The 18,008-nt window shown below is 44.7% G+C and overlaps 1 protein-coding gene across 5 annotated transcripts in view; it reads right to left on the bottom strand.

Moving 5' to 3' along the window:
* The window catches only part of ltbp1 (latent transforming growth factor beta binding protein 1), a 191,333-nt gene that overhangs the window by 26,895 nt on the left and 146,430 nt on the right, over positions 1-18,008 (bottom strand). For 4 of the 5 annotated variants that reach the window (XM_046401529.1, XM_046401528.1, XM_046401526.1 and 1 more), the window contains one exon: positions 697-822. The exons of the other annotated variant lie outside the window; for it this stretch is intronic. In XM_046401529.1, the coding sequence (XP_046257485.1) occupies positions 697-822 (126 nt within the window). The remainder of the gene's footprint in view (positions 1-696; positions 823-18,008) is intronic. 5 annotated transcript variants of the gene reach the window in all.

Below are 18,008 nucleotides of genomic sequence, written 5' to 3' on the forward strand. Positions count from 1 at the left end.
GATAGGATGCCTCTGTGTTGAGACACTCGACACATAGCGAGAACAGAGATCTGATTCATTTGCACACTCATCAACATCTTGGAGAACAGAGATAGAAAAATTCACTATTGTTGTTAACCCTCTTCAGAGCCCTCCATGTGACAGGTCAGAAAAAAAACTGTCATGTGTAATCTATTGTTACAGATTAGTAAACTGTACCCACAATTTAGTAATCTGTTCTATCAGTTCAGTAAACTATGTCCACAGTTTAGCAATCCATGTGCACAATTTACTAAACTAAACTGAGGAAACGGATTCGGTCTGTGTCCATATTCTTTTGTTTGTGCCAGCACCTTTTTCCTGACTGCTCCAAATGAAAAGGGTTGCAGGAGCTTGTTCTGTTTTGATTTATTTATTTAGTTATTTATTTGTGTGTGTGTCCGCTTCTGTGCTTCATGCTTGATTTATCTGAACTTTTATGAAAGGAGAAGCTAGTCGAACTTTACCAAATAGAGACTATCACAACAGAGACAGACAAGCAGATTTGTGGTAGCAGATTGGCCAGACAGTGTTGCTGGTTAGTTGTAAGAGTATCAACATACTTTTTTTTCAATTAGTATTAGTTTGAATTACTCAGGAATATCTGAAGTTACAGCTTACATGCCCTGTCAGACACCTGTGGTGGTCAGAGCATTGTAGCATTGCTCCAGCACTTACCTCTGCAGCTAGTACCATTTATCTGTTGGTATCCCTCAGGGCAGGTACAGGTGTAGGAACCCATGTTGTTAACACATTCTCCAATAGGCTCACAGGGCCTGGCTTCTTGTAAACACTCATTCACATCTGAAACATACACACATCATCCTTATGAGTGGAGGTTTTATAGGCTGTAACAGACTTTTAGAGGAATAATTAAATTGCATAAGAAATGGATGTCATTCATCATATAATCAAAAGTATGGTTTAACTATGCTGACAAATGAAATCGTAGCAAGTTATGCAAATCTATCGGTGACTTGATTGGAAGTTGATTACATATTAAAAGATTATAAGTACAATAATATGTGATTTATTTTTCCTCTGACTTTGTTATTGTTAAGGAACTTTCCATAGTTGAGGATTAAAAGTTGGGCTACTTAGGGTCAGGCAGAAGATTTGGGGTTACGGTGAAGACAGCAGTAAACCAGAGAGGAGAAAGACAGATGACGTCTCTCCTGGAGATCATAGCTGTTTGAAGATGCAGACAACTCTCTGCTAGGGAGTGGCTGGAACACCCTTAGTGATAGGAAAGGTCTGCCTTCCTCCCTAAACACTTCATTTTAGATGTTAGATGATGTGCAGATTCAGGGGCCAACCACAACAGTATGATATCTGTGGCATAATTTGCATCGGTTTATTCAAGATTCAAGATTCAAGGAGCTTTATTGTCATTTCACACACGTGGAAACATGAGGTGGAACGAAATTAGTTTCCCCGGTCCCAGTATAAGCCCAATTACCTAACAAAATAACAAAATAAATATAAACAACGCTATATAAATATAAAAAAAGCAATCAGAATAACAGATATAAACATCAGCAATAAAGCTATCTAAACAGTACTGCGGTATTGTGCAAATGACAATGTAGTGCAATGAGATGAGTAGTTCGGAGTTCTGTGCAAATGGCTGCATTGTGCAATGTTCCACGGGTGGTTGTCGGGAGGGGTATGGGTGTGTGTGTGTGTGTGTGTGTGTGTGTGTGGGGTGTGAGGTATGAGGTTAGCAGCAGGGGCTACAGAGGACCTCCAGAGTTCAACAGTCTCACAGCTTCTGGGAAGAAGCTGTTCCTCAGTCTGGTGGTCCTGCTCTTGATGCTTCGCAGCCTCCTGCCTGAGGGGAGAGGGGCAAAGAGTTTGTGTGAGGGGTGGGTGGGGTCCTTCATGATGCAGGAGGCTCTTTTCCTGCACCTGGAGGTGTAAATGTCTGTGGTTGTGGACAGGCTCTGTCCCACAGTCTTCTGTGCAGCTTTCACCCCCCTCTGCAGAGCCTTTTTCTCTGCTGCAGAGCAGCTGCCGTGCCACACAGTGATGTAGGAGCACAGGACGCTCTCGACCACACATCTGTAAAAAGATGCCAGGACTGAACTCCCCAGTCCGGCATGCCTCAGCCTCCTGAGGAAGTAGAGGCACTGGTGTGCCTTCCTGATGAGGCAGGAAGTGTTGCTGCTCCAGGTGAAGTCATCCACTATGTGGCCACCCAGGTACCTGAAGCTGGAAACCACTTCCACCACTGTCCCTCTTCACGATGAGGCAGCTCGGATGTTGCGCTGAGCAGTCGTGTGTTAGCAGGGTGAACAGGAGGGGGCTCAGCACACAGCCCTGGGGAGAGCCGGTGCTGAGGGTGATGGAGGAGGAGGAGATATCATGGATCTTCACGGTCTGCGGCCTGTCCGTCAGGAAGTCCAGGACCCAATTGCAGAGGGTGGAGCTCAGACCGAGAGCACTGAGCTTGTTGATCAGTGTCTGTGGAATGATCGTGTTGAAGGCAGATGTAAAATCACGAAGAGGAGGCAGACATAGGAGTCTTTATTCTCTAGGTGAGTGAGAACTGTGTGGACCACAGAAGATATGGCATCCTCTGTGGATCGGTTCTTTCTGTATGTGTATTGGTGTGGGTCCACAGTGACGTCGATGCAGTCTCTGAAGCAGGCCATGACCAGTCTCTCAAAGCACTTCATGACTATCGGGGTGAACGCTACTGGCCGATAGTCATTCAGGCTCGTCACTGTGGATGTCTTGGGGATGGGGATGATTGTGGCGGTCTTCAGACAGGTGGGGACCGCCGCCTGTTGGAGAGAGGTGTTGAAGATGTCCGTCAGTACCTCTGTGAGCTGATGTGCACAGCCCCTCAGCACCCGCCCCAGGATGTTATCGGGACCAGCAGCTTTGTGTGGGTTTATCCTCTGGAGGGTCCTTCTCACTTCTGCTGGGATCACGCTGAGGGGCTCTTAACCAGGTGGGGGAGTGAGTCTGGTGCTGAGGGGGGTGTCCAGGTCCTCAAAGGGGGTTGGTTGTTGAGAGCATCAGGCACCGTGGGGCACTGTGCATCTTTGGTGTTATAATCTGTGATGCACTTTATGCCCCTCCACATGCTCTGTGAATCGTTGGATGTGAAGTGTCCCTGGATCCTCTGGGCGTATGCGGTCTTGGCCCTCTTCACTCCTGCAGTCAGCTCTCTTCTCGCCACCCTGAGTGCCAGTCTGTCACCTGACCTAAACGCAGCATCCTTGGCTTTCAGCAGAGACCGGACCTCCGCGTTCAGCCAGGGTTTCTGGTTTGGGTAGGTTGGTACTGTCCTGGTACTGGTGACATCCTCTGTGCACTGTGCATGTAACTGAGGACAGCAGATGTATAGTCCTCCAGGTCCACCTCTCCCTCACGGACAGCTGCTTCCCTGAAGACCTGAGAAGACCTGAGAAGATCGGTGGGCCACACTGTGATGGTCCTCTGTGTTGGCGTGTGGCGTTTGAGCAGCGGACGGTAGGCAGGAACCAGCATGATGGAGAGGTGGTCGGAGAAGCCGAGGTGGGGGTGGGAGACAGCTTTGTATGCGTCTCGTTTGTTTGTGTAAACACGGTCCAGCGTGTTATTTCTCCGTGTTGGTATGGTGACATGTTGGTAAAACTTAGGCAGAGTGTCTGTCAGGTTTACGTTGTTGAAGTCTCCCACAACCCTGTAGAAAGCCTCCAGGTGCTTGTTCTGAAGCGAGCTGATGTTGTTGTGTAGCTCCCGTAGCGCTTGATTCGTAGCGCTTATTTTAAAAAGTTCGGCTCGGCTGTACCTTATGCGCTTGTTTAGACAACCTAAACAAGTAGAGTTGGCCTGTAGACCAACACAAAAACTACAAAAAAGGGCTTAAACCTGGGAGTGTGAGAAGCCGCTACACTACTGCGCGCCGCCGTCTTGCCATATCCTGGCCACGGGGAACTGGATCTACAGAATAAAGACTGACCTCTTTCATTACTGGTATATGGATGGTTTTCCTGTTTTCCTTGGTACCAAGCCACAATAAATGTTACAGCCTAAATCATGAACAACTCCAGAGCACTTTCTTCACTTACAAGTTGAACATTATCCATCACAAACTCCATATCAACTGGCATCAAAAACAAAGAAACGTAAATCGACAGTCAGATTAATTCACCAAAAGTTAAGAATGGACGTAATGGATGTTAGTGAATGAACGAACGATGAGTGGCGATATGAGGGATCGTTTGAAAAAACAAAACCAAACAAACAAACAAAAAACAAACTACAGATAGCTGATATGAATGTTAACATTAATATAATATTCTCCCGTAGTGGCTTCTCTACACTGGATGCTTATAAAAGCCTGGATAGACTTTAAAATTCTTCTCATCTACAAAACCTTAATAATCAGGCACCATCATATCTCAAAGAGCTCACAGTATCTTATCATCCAACTAGAACTAAATGTTGCCATGATGTAGAGTTACTTGTGGTGCCTACAGTCTCTAAAAGCAAAACGGGAACTAGAGTTATCAAGCCCCTCTGGGAGGCCAAGGAGGCAGACCTGTTTAAGGGTAGAGTTAAAACTTTTCTTTTTGATAATGCTTATAGTTAGGGGTGCCCGTGGCTAACCCTAGTTATGCTGCTACAGGCGTTGGCTGTAGGCTTCTCTCTCTTTGCTTCTGTACACATACATGTCCCTACAAGGCATATATTATTAACTTGTACCTCCTGTCCTGCTGGACACCGACTGCTATTATTATTATTTGGTTGTATTTCTTCTTATTATAATTACTGCTACTAGCAGTACTATTATTATTCTTATTGCTGGTGCTATGCATCTCTACTTGTGCGTACCTTTTCTCTCTTATTCTCCTTCACCCTCTCTCTCTACCCTCCCTGGTGTGGAGTCAGAGTGAGCGAAAAAGGCTGGCAATAGATTTTTGATAAATTAAGAGCATTAATAGATAAAAGAGCTAAACATGTAACTGCATGTCACATGTCCATGGTAGAAACAAAATTGCAGACGAGAGCTGTAAAGATGATGAGAATAAAACAACGTAATGCTGATGATTTAGGGGCTTGCTCTGAAGATATGATGTTGGTCAGTTATTGCCCCCCCCCCCCCCCCCGTGACGTACACCGAGTTGTAAATCCTGAATTCAAACTCAGGCCCAGCACGAACATTGGCTGTGGTTCAGCCATCTCCATGGCTCCATGGATCATCCATCACTTCAAAATCCTGGGTCACAGTCTTCAACTCGCGGGCTGAGAAACACACAGCTGTGTTTTTCTTCTATTTTTCCTTTTTTTCCCTTCTCCGATGTCGTTGTGCAATCAGCTGGTCTCACGTTAACAAGGACCGCGCACCACCTTTGTTAAGGACGAAACAACAAGTTTTTTTCACCATTGATTTTTCCCACTGCTGCCGAGGAACACATCAATACTCTGCATCGCCAGAGAGGCGAAGTAAGGGACCGCCAGCACCCCACTGAGGACAGTCGTGGACATTCAAGCGGAGCATTTCTTGTCCAAACTCCGAAGAGCAACACACACAGTAAGAGCCTTATGTCTGGGCAGAGACATTATTAAGATAGAGTTGTTAATGTATGACTTTTCACTTGTAAGTGCTGCATTTACCTGACTCCAGATCGTCCATCCTCATCAGTTCAGTGAGCTCGCACATCACTAGTTAAAGAACCAATACCTGATCAGATAAACTTCGGTTTACTGACTCCGTTATTGTGTGGTAATAGTGTGAGACTCAAAAGAACTGAGGTGGTGATCTTTATTGGGCTCTTTATTCTGTTTCTATCCCTATTTCTTTCCCTCACACTGGGCATTGAGGCAAAGGCCCGAGCAAGTGATCACGAACCTCCTCAAGGAACATGTGACGCAAGGGTCTTCACCCTTTGTCCCCCTTTGTTTACCACATAAGCCACATCACGTGGGCAATCACCATCTTGACTCTGAGCAGTACGTCCTGTGTGTCACTCTGCTGCCATCTTGGTTCTTACTGACTCATCGCTCACATGGTCACCCGCCATCTTGTTCTTGCTGACGTCACTTATGTGACTACCTGCCATCTTGGCTTCAAGGAGCACGCCCGTGCGTCTCCCCGCCACCATCTTTGCTCTTCCTGATACGTAACTCACGTGACTCCATTGCCATTTTTCTTTCTCTCTCTCTCTCTCTCTCTCTCCACGCACTTGCCCGCAAGAGTGCACACACCCACCCACCCACACACATACATACACACACTCCTATATAAATATATGCACACCCATATGTATATACATGTATAGATATACCCTTGCTGCTGTATCTGTGTACCCATTGTAGTTAGTAGTTAATGTGTGTAGATAAAACTTATAATAGTCTTTATTACAAAGTGATACTATGGATGGTTGTTGCTGTGTTAATAAATCCTGTCATAATTTAATACGTCGTTGTCTGTGGTTACTGAGAATGTACTTGTGATAACAGTTGGATTCATGACAGTCAGTGCTAAGATTTACCCTCAATCATGTGTATGAAGAATACACTGATCTCGTTTCAATGATTATTCCCCATCATTGACCCTTCTTGCCAATAACCAAAGTGCCCCTACTAGTGCACAACACTAGTGAAATAGTGATTTCCGCCTATCCAAAACTGACAAGTAAAAATTCCCTTTTAAATGACCATGCCGGGCGGTGGTGCAGTGGTTAGCATCGTTGCCTCACAGTAAGAGGGTTCCAGGTTCGAATCTGTGCCTGTGTGGGTTTTCTCCGGGCACTCCGGCGTCCTCCCACAATCCCAAAAAACATGCATATTAAGTTAACTGGCTACTCTACATTGCCCCTAGGTGTGCGTGTAAGAACTGTCATGCTTGGTTTTTGTTATGCTTTGTCTTTTGGTTTTGAGTCCATGTGTCATGTTTCTTGTGTGTCTTGTGTCCATGTTTTATGTTCAAGGTTTATGTCATGTCCTGTTTTATTTTGAAAAGCGTCTCTTCCCCTGTGTGTCCTGTTTTCATGTAGCTTTGCTTTAGTTTTCCTGATTGCTGTCTCCCTCCTAATGTATGTCACCTGTGTCTCGTTGTCTTGTCTATTTAGTCCTTGTCTTCCCAGTCACCTGTGTCAGTGCGTTTTTGAACGTCCTCTGTTCAGATCAGGAAACCTGTTGTCTTGCTATGCCATGCCATGCCATGCCATGCCATGCCATGCCATGCCAGGAGTTTTTGCCACAGTTTTTTTCTTAGATCGCTAGTCACAGTTAGAGTGAGCCAGTTTTGTTTAGTTTTTTGATTTTTGAAAATAAAGACCATTGTTCGGACCTCTGCCTCGCCTGCCTGCCTTTTTGACTCTGCGTCGGGGTTCAACCTTTTTCTGCGTCAGCCACAACGAGCGTGTGGTTGTCTGTCTTTGTGTGTCGGTTGTTAAGTTGTTCTACTATTCGTGATAAGGAGTAATTTCACCTTGTTACTTTGAACGTCACTCACTTTTGTAATTTCACACTAATCTTATAACCGATTAGCATTTGTTAAATTCCACTAAGCTAGCTTAGCCTGCTCATTAGCAATGGCTTCTCTGTCTCCCTCTTTCCTGCTCTCTCCTGCTTGGTGTGTCACATGTTTAGCTATTCCTCTGCCTCCTTTATTGAAGATGGTAAATGTAATAAATGTAGTTTACTTGTAGCGCTGGAGGCGAGGCTTAGTGAATTAGAACATGGTTCTGCACCATGGAAACAAAGTCTTTAGCTACTGTAGTTAGCCAGCCCCCATTAGCTAGTGTGGACCGATCTAGTGTAGCTCCTAGCCTGCCCCCAGTAGTTCCCGAGCAGCCGGGAAAAGGCGGGAAGTTTGGGTGGCTGTATGGAGGAAGCATAGTCCTAAGCACAAGCGCACGATTCACCCCCAGCCTCTTCGTTTCCAACAAGTTCTTCAAGGTGGGGAATCACACAGTGTGTGATTCCCACCTGCTTTAAAAGTCTGTTGTAGTCCCTGTCCCACAGACAGCCCAGCCCAGTAACCCCAATGACTATCGCCCCATAGCCCTCACACCTATGGTGATGAAATGTTTTGAGAAGCTGGTCAAAACATTCATCACCTCCTCTCTGCCCCCCAACCTGGATCCCCTTCAGTTTGCATACTGCCCAGACAGATCCACAGATGACACCATAACCTTCCTGCTGCACAAGACACTTTCCCATGTAGACACTAAGATGGGGAAATATGTGAGAGTGCTGTTTGTGGACTACAGCTCAGCATTCAATACCATAGTCCCCTCCAGGCTGGTCACTAAGCTGTGTGATCTTGGACTGAACTCCTCCCTGTGCAGGTGGATCCACAGCTTCCTTACCGGATGGTACATGTGGGCCCCTATAGCTCATCCCCCCTCACCCTCAACACTGGATCCCCCCAAGGCTGCGTGCTGAGTCCCCTGCTGTACTCCCTGTACACACATGACTGTGTGTCCACATCAGACAGTAACACCATCATAAAGTTTGCTGACGACACAGCCATCGTGGGGTTAATCTCCCACAACAAGGAGGAGGCCTACAGGAAGGAGGTCACCCACCTGGAGAGCTGGTGCCAGGAGAATAACCTCCTGCTGAACGTCAGCAAAACTAAGGAGCTGATTGTGGACTACAGGAGGAAGCAGCAGAAGGACATCCGTCCACTCTGCATCGCCGGGTCTGAGGTGAAGAAGGTGGACAATTTCAAATACCTCAGTGTGACCATCACACGGGACCTGTCCTGGTCACTACACATTAACAGGACTGTTAAGAAGGCCAGGCAGCGTCTGTTCCACCTCAGACGCCTCAGAGACTTCAGACTCCCCCTCAAGGTGCTCAGGAACTTTTACACCTGCACCACTGAGAGCATCTTGAGTGGGAGCATCACCACATGGATGGGCAGCTGCACAAAGCAGGACCTCTCGGCCCTCAGGAGGGTAGTCCACTCAGCTGAACGGACAATCAGAACAACTTTACCCGACCTGCAGGACATTTACATCAAACGATGCAGGTCGAGAGCTGAGAAGATCCTCAGGAAGCCCCATCACCCTGGACACTCACTCCTCTCCCTGTTGCCATCAGGCCATCAGTTCCGCTGCCTGAGAACCAACACGGAGAGGATGAGGAAAAGCTTCTTCCCCCAGGCCATCCGTCTGCTCAACAGTGAGCCTTAATCGTACTCCCACCTGCACTAGATGTAAATACTGTACATGTAAATACTGCACATTTTCACATCTTTAAATTTATTATTTTTATAGGGTTTCTATCTTGTATCTTGCTATACATCTCTGCTTGTGTGCTCCTTCTCTCATGCCCCCCACCCTTGTCTGTCTATCTTTCTCGCTCTCTCTCTTTCTTTCTCTCTCTCTCGCTCAACCCAACTGGTCAAGGCAGATGGCCGCCCATCTTGAGCCAAGGTCTGCTCTAAGGTTTCTGCTTTCTAAAAAGGAATTTTTCTGCTTCACTGTCGCCAAGTGCTTGCTCAAGGGGAATGTTGGGCTCTCTATATTACAATTTAATTAAAGAGTTTGGTCTAGACCTGCTCTAATTGGAAAGTGTCATGAGATGACTTTTGTTGTGAATTGACGCAATATAAATAAATTGAATTCTATTCAATTGAATTGAATTCAAGCAACAGGTAAAAGACGTGGGTAGGAAGCAGCTGAGGATAGAGAAACACAGACAGAAGAGAGAGAAAGGCAAGCTCACGCAGCAGAAAATAGGGAAAAGAAAGACAACATACTATATTTTATACATACATACACTATAATACATACATGTATATACATACATATACTATATGTAATAAGAGAAACAGATCATGACAAGGGAATTGTAACAGATGTGAAGGGGGGCTAGGGAGTGTAGGAATGGTTGTTGCCAGAACACCTTGTGTGCAATGCAATGCAATGTGCAATCTACATATCATATATGGATGCCTTTGATTAAGTCAAAAAATTGCTGAACTTGAAGGTCAGATCTCCAAGCTCTATCAGATCCAAGAGGATCAGCAGCTTACGGTCTTGTTTGCCGCAGGTAAGCCTCCTGTTTCCCTGGCTTGGTCCCTGTATAATCACAGATCCGGAGCCACTGATCAGCACATAGATTCACGAGATTCACAAGGACCCCTGGCCCATGTTTGAGGCACAGCTAAATCACAGACATGTTCCATCACAGCTAATTAGGATCCCTTGATTGTCGACAACAGAAGAGGTAGGAAATCCTGTACTGTATCATCCCAGGGGTCTATTGAGTAACAAGTTTTAATGTGCTGGGGAAGGTGGAGCAACACCAGTCCACTGTCAGTCTGGAGCTCACACCTAGTCCAGGCCAACAAAGCAGTGTGGCCCAAATCCTCTTCAGAGCAGTAGGGCCAGTAGTTTCAGATTCCCATGGACATTGGCACTCAATCCCCAGGGAGAACAGATCCATGTCCACAAAACAACATCTGCATCAGATCATAACCCTGGTCATAGGTGACTCCAACATCAGGAATGTCCGTGCAAACACTGCAGTAACAGTCTCAGGCATCACTGTTCGCAATACCAATGATAAACCAACTGAAATTCTCACAAATGAACCAGACATTAATAAAGTATATTATATTATTTTTATATTATATTATTATTATATATTGTGCATATAGGTATAAATGTTATCCACAAAAAACAACCCAAAGTCTAAAACAATGACTTTCCACACTTATTTGAGTCCATCTGAAAAATATTAGGACCCGTATGTCGTGTCTGGATATTCATTACCATTCCTTCCTGTGGATGTGGTGCTGGGCATTTCAGCAAGTTATTGTTTTTTTTAATTTTCTTTTTTTTTCTTTTTTTTGTTGCTGCACACCTGGCCCTCATCAACCTACCCTGCCCACAATGTCTACTTCATTGACAATTTCTACCCCTTCTGGGAACACAAACCATTATTCAGAAACAATAGCATTCTTCCAAATAGCCTAGGGTCAAAAATGCAAACAGCGAACATTTCATTTTCTGTCACCCACACCCATACTTTGCAAACAGGTAGCCAAAACTCATCTATGGCGTCCCCAGAATCTTAGCACTGGCTTGTTTGGTTCAGTTTGCTTCTCTTCCCTCGTTCATAAGGAGCGAGAACCCTGTACAAATTCAATAAATCCTCCCAGTGTGACCAAAAACTCTTTCAAATATTCATCCTGTTATTTGCAAATCTGGCCATTTACCAAAAGCTGGCCTAAATATGTCTACTTCAAAAATCTGATTTACTAAGCTGTGTCTACTGTGCCCAATGTACTCTAATTTGATTGTCTCCTGTAATTATGTGTCAGTGATAATCACTATTACATTTAACTGCAGGACATTATTTGTTGAAACATAGTAACATAGGCTCTAGATTTTTACTTCCTGTCAGAAAAATAGAAGAAGTTAAACAGGAAGTGACGTTTTTTGTGGGCATCACCTATTCAAGAAGCCACCTATTCAAGAAGTATTTAAACCAACTTTCAGATAAGAGCAGCATGGTCAATAGCAGCTAATCACAGTCAATTACCTTAGTTTTTCTGTGATTGAGTAGAAAGTTGGTACAGGATGGACACAGATTTAATTTGACACACTAGCTTTTATTTTATTTGTTACATATTGGCAAATGTTGGGATCTCTAGCCATGTACTCAATAGGACAATAGAGAGGCCTACATGTCCCTCCAGAAGCCGGACCCAGAGTGACTGAACGTACAGCCCTCCCCACCACCACCCACCCCCATTATTTACACAGAGTTGTAAAATCTGAATTCGACCCTGCACAGACATTGGCTGCGGTCCAGCTATCTCCACGGGGGTCCAAGGTGATGTCACTCAGGTAATACAAAGGCATTGCAACCCTCATACATTGCTTTTTCCTGTGCGCCAAGTACAGTGGAGGACTGTCAAGTTTTCTTCAACTTGGTCGCTGAAAGGGAGCAAGCCATTACTATCACCTTTGAACCCTGGGTCATAGTCTTCAACTCGTGGGCTGAGCAATAGACTGCTGTTTTTTCTTTCTCTTTTGTTTTTTTCCTTCGGCGTGGATCACTGCACAATCATCTCACGTAAACGAGAACAGCGCGCACCAAGTTTGTTAAAGAAATAACAAAGCTGGCATCGCCAGAGGAGTGAGGCAACGGATCGTCAGTACCACGTCGAGGAAAGCCCTGCGGACGTTCAACTGCCCTGATTTTACATGTATAATGAATACACTTGTTTCAATGATTATTCCCTATAATCATTTATCTTCTCGCCAATGACCAAATTGTCCCTGCTGATACACAAACCTGTAGCTGACAGAACAGTGATGGTAATGAGGATGTCCTTCATTCTCTCCAACATTTTTTGTTATGTTGATAACTGCCAGTGGAGCTACCTCAGAATGCCCTACGCATATATCCTGTGATGCCTCTGACTGTGTGTATGGTGCTGTTGCCTACCTTCAGAAAAAAGATGAACATGACCACACACATCAGCTTCATCATGACCAGGTCTCGGATTGCCCCTAAATGCCAGCTATCTATCGCTCACCTTGAATTATGTGCAGCCCTGTGTGGTGCCCAGCTGGCTAAATTTCTCTGGACAGACTCTACAACGGTACTATCATGGTTACTATCAACAGTGTTTGTTGGCATGAGAATAGCTGAGATTCAGGCTCTGACTGACACAAAGTGCTGAAAATACACTATATTCACTCATCTGTCTTTACATGCATATGAACTTAAGTGACATCCCATTCTTAATCCATAGGGTTTAATATGACGTTGGCCCACCCTTTGCAGCTATAACAGCTTCAACTTTTCTGGGAAGGCTTTCCACAAGGTTTAGGAGTGTGTTTATGGGAATTTTGATCTTTCTTTCAGAAGCACATTTGTGAGGTCAGACGCTGATGTTGGGCAAGAAGGCCTGGTCAGCTTTTCACTCTAATTCATCCCAAAGGTGTTCTGTCAGGTTGAGGTCAGGACTCTGTGCAGGCCAGTCAAGTTCATCCACTCCAAAGCCGCCCATCCATGTCTTTAGGGACTTTGCTTTGTGCACTGGTGCGCTGTCATGTTGGAGCAGGAAGGGGCCATCCCCAAGCTGCACGGAATTGTCCAAAATCTCAATGCATTCAGAGTTCCTTTCACTGGAACTAAGGGGCCAAGCCCGGTTCCTGAAAAACACACACACAACATAATCCCCCCTCCACCAAACTTCACACTTGGCACAACGCAATCAGACTTACAGTTGACTGTGGAATATTCAGTAGCGAAGAAATTTCACAACTGGACTTGTTTCACAGGTGGCATCCTATTACAGTACCACGCTGGAATTCACTGAGCTCCTGAGAGCGGCCCATTCTTTCACAAATGTTTGTAGAAGCAGTCTGCATGCCTAGGTGCTTGATATGGAGAGGCAGTCCAGTCAAATCCAAAATGGCAGACCTTGCTCCAGTCCATCTAAGACTATTCAAGCCCCAATTCTGGTTCATAGGCACAGACTGTTTTGGGCCTTTCACAGTGAAGGTTGGTAGACAAACAGAGAGAATGTTGGGCACCAGACCTAAAGCGCCAATTGGCCACCACATAAGTGAACTTCCAGTTCAATACTACATCTCCCCCACATTTTGGTGGAAGTTGGGAAAGACAAATAAAATCAGTAAAGACAGCCCTCTGTGTTGTATGAGGAAATCAACTGACAACAGAAACAGTTCTACTCACAGTCTTCATAGAAACTGAAGGCATTCTAAATTCAAAACCCATTGGATATATCTCCCCAGACCCAGTCACACTAAATATGTTGCTGATGGCGGCGGCCTGATTCCTCTGACAACAAAAACTTGGGTTCAGGTCAGGTTGTCATGTTAGCTGATGTCCAGTGCCATTGAGCATCATGGCTTTTTAGAAGAATAACTGAACCTTTCAATGGAATGGATTGAAAGGTTCATAGTGCCAAGGACATTATAAAGGTCAAAAAAGCACATGTCCTGTTGTCACAATAATCCAACTCCCTGAAACTACTGAAGAAACTGATGTCTGTGTAGATTCTCAGTCATCCAAGTCATCTTGTGTAGAAGAGCTTAAGTTGGGGCAACTGGACTGCAGTTTAAAAGACATTTCATCTCTCATGAAAAAGGCTTCTCTATAAACTGTTTGGGAGTCCCAGGTATTGAACCTACACTCGGCCAGTCAACATGTGACTGCAAGGAGGCTGAATGGGTCGTTGTCACATTCAGGCATCATGTGACTTGTTAAAAGTCTCATGTGTTGAGGTATAAATGACTCACCGATGCCCCCATAACCATAGTGTGGCTCATCAAATGGGTCGTCAACCCACCATTTCATCTTGTGACTTGTATGGGTCACATGGTTCATGGGGGAATGGGGTCTAAGTTTCCTGTGGAGGGATCTCAAGGCTGCACAGTAGACAGGTGATGGTGCAATCTTCTGGATGGGAGGGGAAACATCTTTGCTTTTAAACTGAAAGCCAGTTGCCCCAACTTAAGGTCTTCTATGAATGAAACGTATTTTCTACAAATCCGGGGGTGGCTGTTATGAACTGCAAATTGTTCTGAAAGTGGTTTATTCCCTTCATCTCCACATTAGACACCTATTCTTCTTCGTATCCCAAGACCTTCAACCTGATGGAGTGTGCTGAGTGGTTGCCATGCGCCCATCCCAGAGGCCAACTTCAGTCTGATCCAGGAGTAAGCCTAACCATTAGCCACCTTTCACCTTCTTTTCCCCCTTTCAATTCAATTTGTGTAAACGCAGCAAAGGATGGTGCGATTGTATGTACATGACTGTAAGTAACGTAGATATATCAAGACATATAGTATGAACTGCCAAACTCTTTTCTGTTTCTGAGGATTACATGGATCGTGTAAACCAGATTACATGACTGTTTGGCCCCTATGTTGATCAAAAGACTGAGAATGAAATCCCATTCTTTAAATTAAAGGGGAGAATGTTGTGTTTCACCAACAGACTTCAAACAAAGGAGGCCTATTCTGATAATAAACCTGTCCTTTGGTCTACATGCACAAAAGTAGTCCATTTCAGCCTGGTGGTGTGGGACTTGATTGACCTGAAACACCTCCCAGAGGGTAACAGGTCATACAGGGGGTGAGCAGGGTGTGGGGGTCTCCCATGGGTTCCTGTCCTCAGCTGTGGAACCTGCGTACCACACACCCAGACAGTACGTTAGCACACTCTTCACAGAGGAGTGATAGAAGGCCAGCCCTGTACAAAAAGGGCCAGAGCAGACTCTACCTGCTCAGAAGACTGAGGACCTTTGAAATTCAGGGTCCACTCCTCAGGAGTTTTTATGACTCGGTGGTGGCATCAGCCATCTTTTATGGTGTGGCCTGCTGGGCAGGCCGCATCTCCTCCAAAGAGGCTGGAAAGACTGGTGAGGAGGGCCGCCTCAGTCCTGGGCTGCCCCCTGGACTCAGTGGATGAGGTGGGTGACAGGAGGATGATAGCCAAGCTGTCGTCCATGCTGGAGACCCCCTCCCACCCCATGCAAGGCACTCTGACAGCATTGGGCAGTTCTTTCAGTGACAGACTGCTACACCCGCGTTGTGTGAAGGAGAGCTACCGCCGCTCTTTCCTGCCCACTGCTGTCAGACTCCACAACAAGCACAGCTGATAGACTGGACATTTAAGCTGTTGAATGTGTTAACTGGACAATAAATCATGTGCAATAAATGGGACAAATGGTCACACCAGACCTGCAATAATACATGTGTAGTAATAATTGTGCAATAATCCTTACTCATGTAACACTACTACTAGGATGAGTACATACATACTTCGTTTTTTCCTGAAACAAATCAGTACAATAATCAATCCATCCACTAATCATAACTTGAGGGACTCTAGTGTGAATAGTATTTTTCTTTTCTGTACTGTATACAGCTGCAGGTATTTGTTTCCTATGTATGTATTCTTTTGAATGCACATCCTTCCCTTATTCTTGCATGCTTTGCACCCTCTATATCCTGTTTGATGCTGTAACACTGTAATTTCCCAGTAATGGGACTAATAAAGGATTATCTTATCTTACTATCTTATAATAAATAAGAGGCTTTTAATTCTAGCTTGTAGAGCCAGGAACTCCTGCGTCCCATTTGCTGGATAGTATCGGGAGATTTGGGTACTACTGCTGCATGTCCCTGTCATTTCTTTAATGCATTGTATAAGTTTTGTGAGTATTACTCTGTACTTGCGATTGTCGCTAGTACTCTGTTGTTGTTGGTTAAATATCTGGAGACCAGTCTTGCTCATCAGCTGAGCCAGATCTGTTCTGTGTAACAACAGACTGGCTACTGCACCTCTTTCAGGACTGCAAGTGCTGCACTGCTGAGTGCTTGTGTTCCTGTTCCTCCTTTTTTTGTTTCAACTGTCTGAGTGGAAGTGTGATCTCCCACTGGCATTGTTCAATTCAATTCAATTCAGTTTATTTATATAGCGCCAATTCACAACAAAGTTTTCTCATGACACTTTCCAATTAAAGCAGGTCTAGACCAAACTCTTTAATTAAATTGTAATACAGAGAGCCCAACATTCCCCCTTGAGCAAGCACTTGGCAACAGTGGTGAGGAAAAACTGCCTTTTAGAAAGCAGAAACCTCAGAGCAGACCCCGACTCAAAATGGGCTGCCATTTGCCTTGACCGGTTGGGTTGAGAGAGGGAGAGAGAGAGAGAGAGAGAGAGAGCGAGGGAGAGAGGGAGAGAGGGCCGGGCGAGAGAGAAGGAGCACACAAGCAGAGATGCATAGCAGCAGTAATAATACCAGAAGTATTGGAACTGTAGATAATGATAATGACGATGAAGTATACAGAAGGTATTATGATGAGTTTGCCTGCCAGACCGAAACCGGAAGATGGTTCCATAGTAGAGGAGCTTGATAACTAAAGGCTCTGGTTCCCAATCTACTTTTGAGGACTCTAGGAACCACAAGTAGCCCTGCATTTTGGGAACACAAAGCTCTGGTGGGGTACTATTAACTCTTTGAGATAGGATGGAACATGAAATGTCCTGGTCAAAGATAACATATAACACACGTGCCCTATTGATGCATGTTTACCGGTGGGCCTTCATTAAATTCCTGTCGGCCATCTTGGTTTCCCAAACTCTCGTGTGATATGATACTGAGTCCCATCTGCCATGTTGCTTTTCCCAACTCATACGTGACCCAATCCACTAAGTCCCATACGCACACACACACACACACACACAAACACACTGCTTCCTTGATGTTTAGCAAATGACAGGACTTGTAAACAGAAGCTATATTGAGGTATGAGTCATGTTGTCTATGTTAATAAATCCTGCCATATTAAAGAGACATTGCCCTGGTTTTACTTCTGCGTTGTGGTAAAGAATTGGTTGTCAGGGGCAGTGCCTTTATCAGTGCCAATATCTCAAAGATGTTGACATTTTTAGGTGAACACTCCATTTGAGATAGAATTGACTATTTTGACGGTCAGGGTTTTCCTGGTAGTGCCCCCTTTCTTATTAATCTTGGTTTAATAAGAAATGGGGTAGCATACAGTAACAGCATACAGACGATTATTACTGTCAGATTGTGACGAAAGCTATGGCTGCTCAGCATATGTAAAATGTGCCACGCAACTTTCTAAATTTTAAGATTAGGCTGCTGTGTGATGTTGTAGGTGTTTAATAAACTTAAAGAAAAAATCTCAAACAAAGACAGCTGTAAACAAAAAAACATCTTCAGTAGTGATGTTCCCACACAGAAAGGAAATATACTGTCTGAACATATATCCAAACATATGCAGAATGTTGCATGTATGCCATATTTAGGGTCATATATGTGCATGTATGCAGATATATAGGAAATATATGTGTCATATATGACTTATATTCCATACATAATGCCTATATCTTACTTTATTTGCAACTGATGTAATGTGCATTGAGGTTTGCAGAAGAAAATTCAATGTATAAGAGAATAGTTTTTGATTGTTTTATTGCATGCAGCAATTTTTAAAGTGGCCTCACACACTATC

This window comes from Scatophagus argus, chromosome 10 (assembly GCF_020382885.2).
Source record: "Scatophagus argus isolate fScaArg1 chromosome 10, fScaArg1.pri, whole genome shotgun sequence".
NCBI lineage: Eukaryota > Metazoa > Chordata > Actinopteri > Scatophagidae > Scatophagus > Scatophagus argus.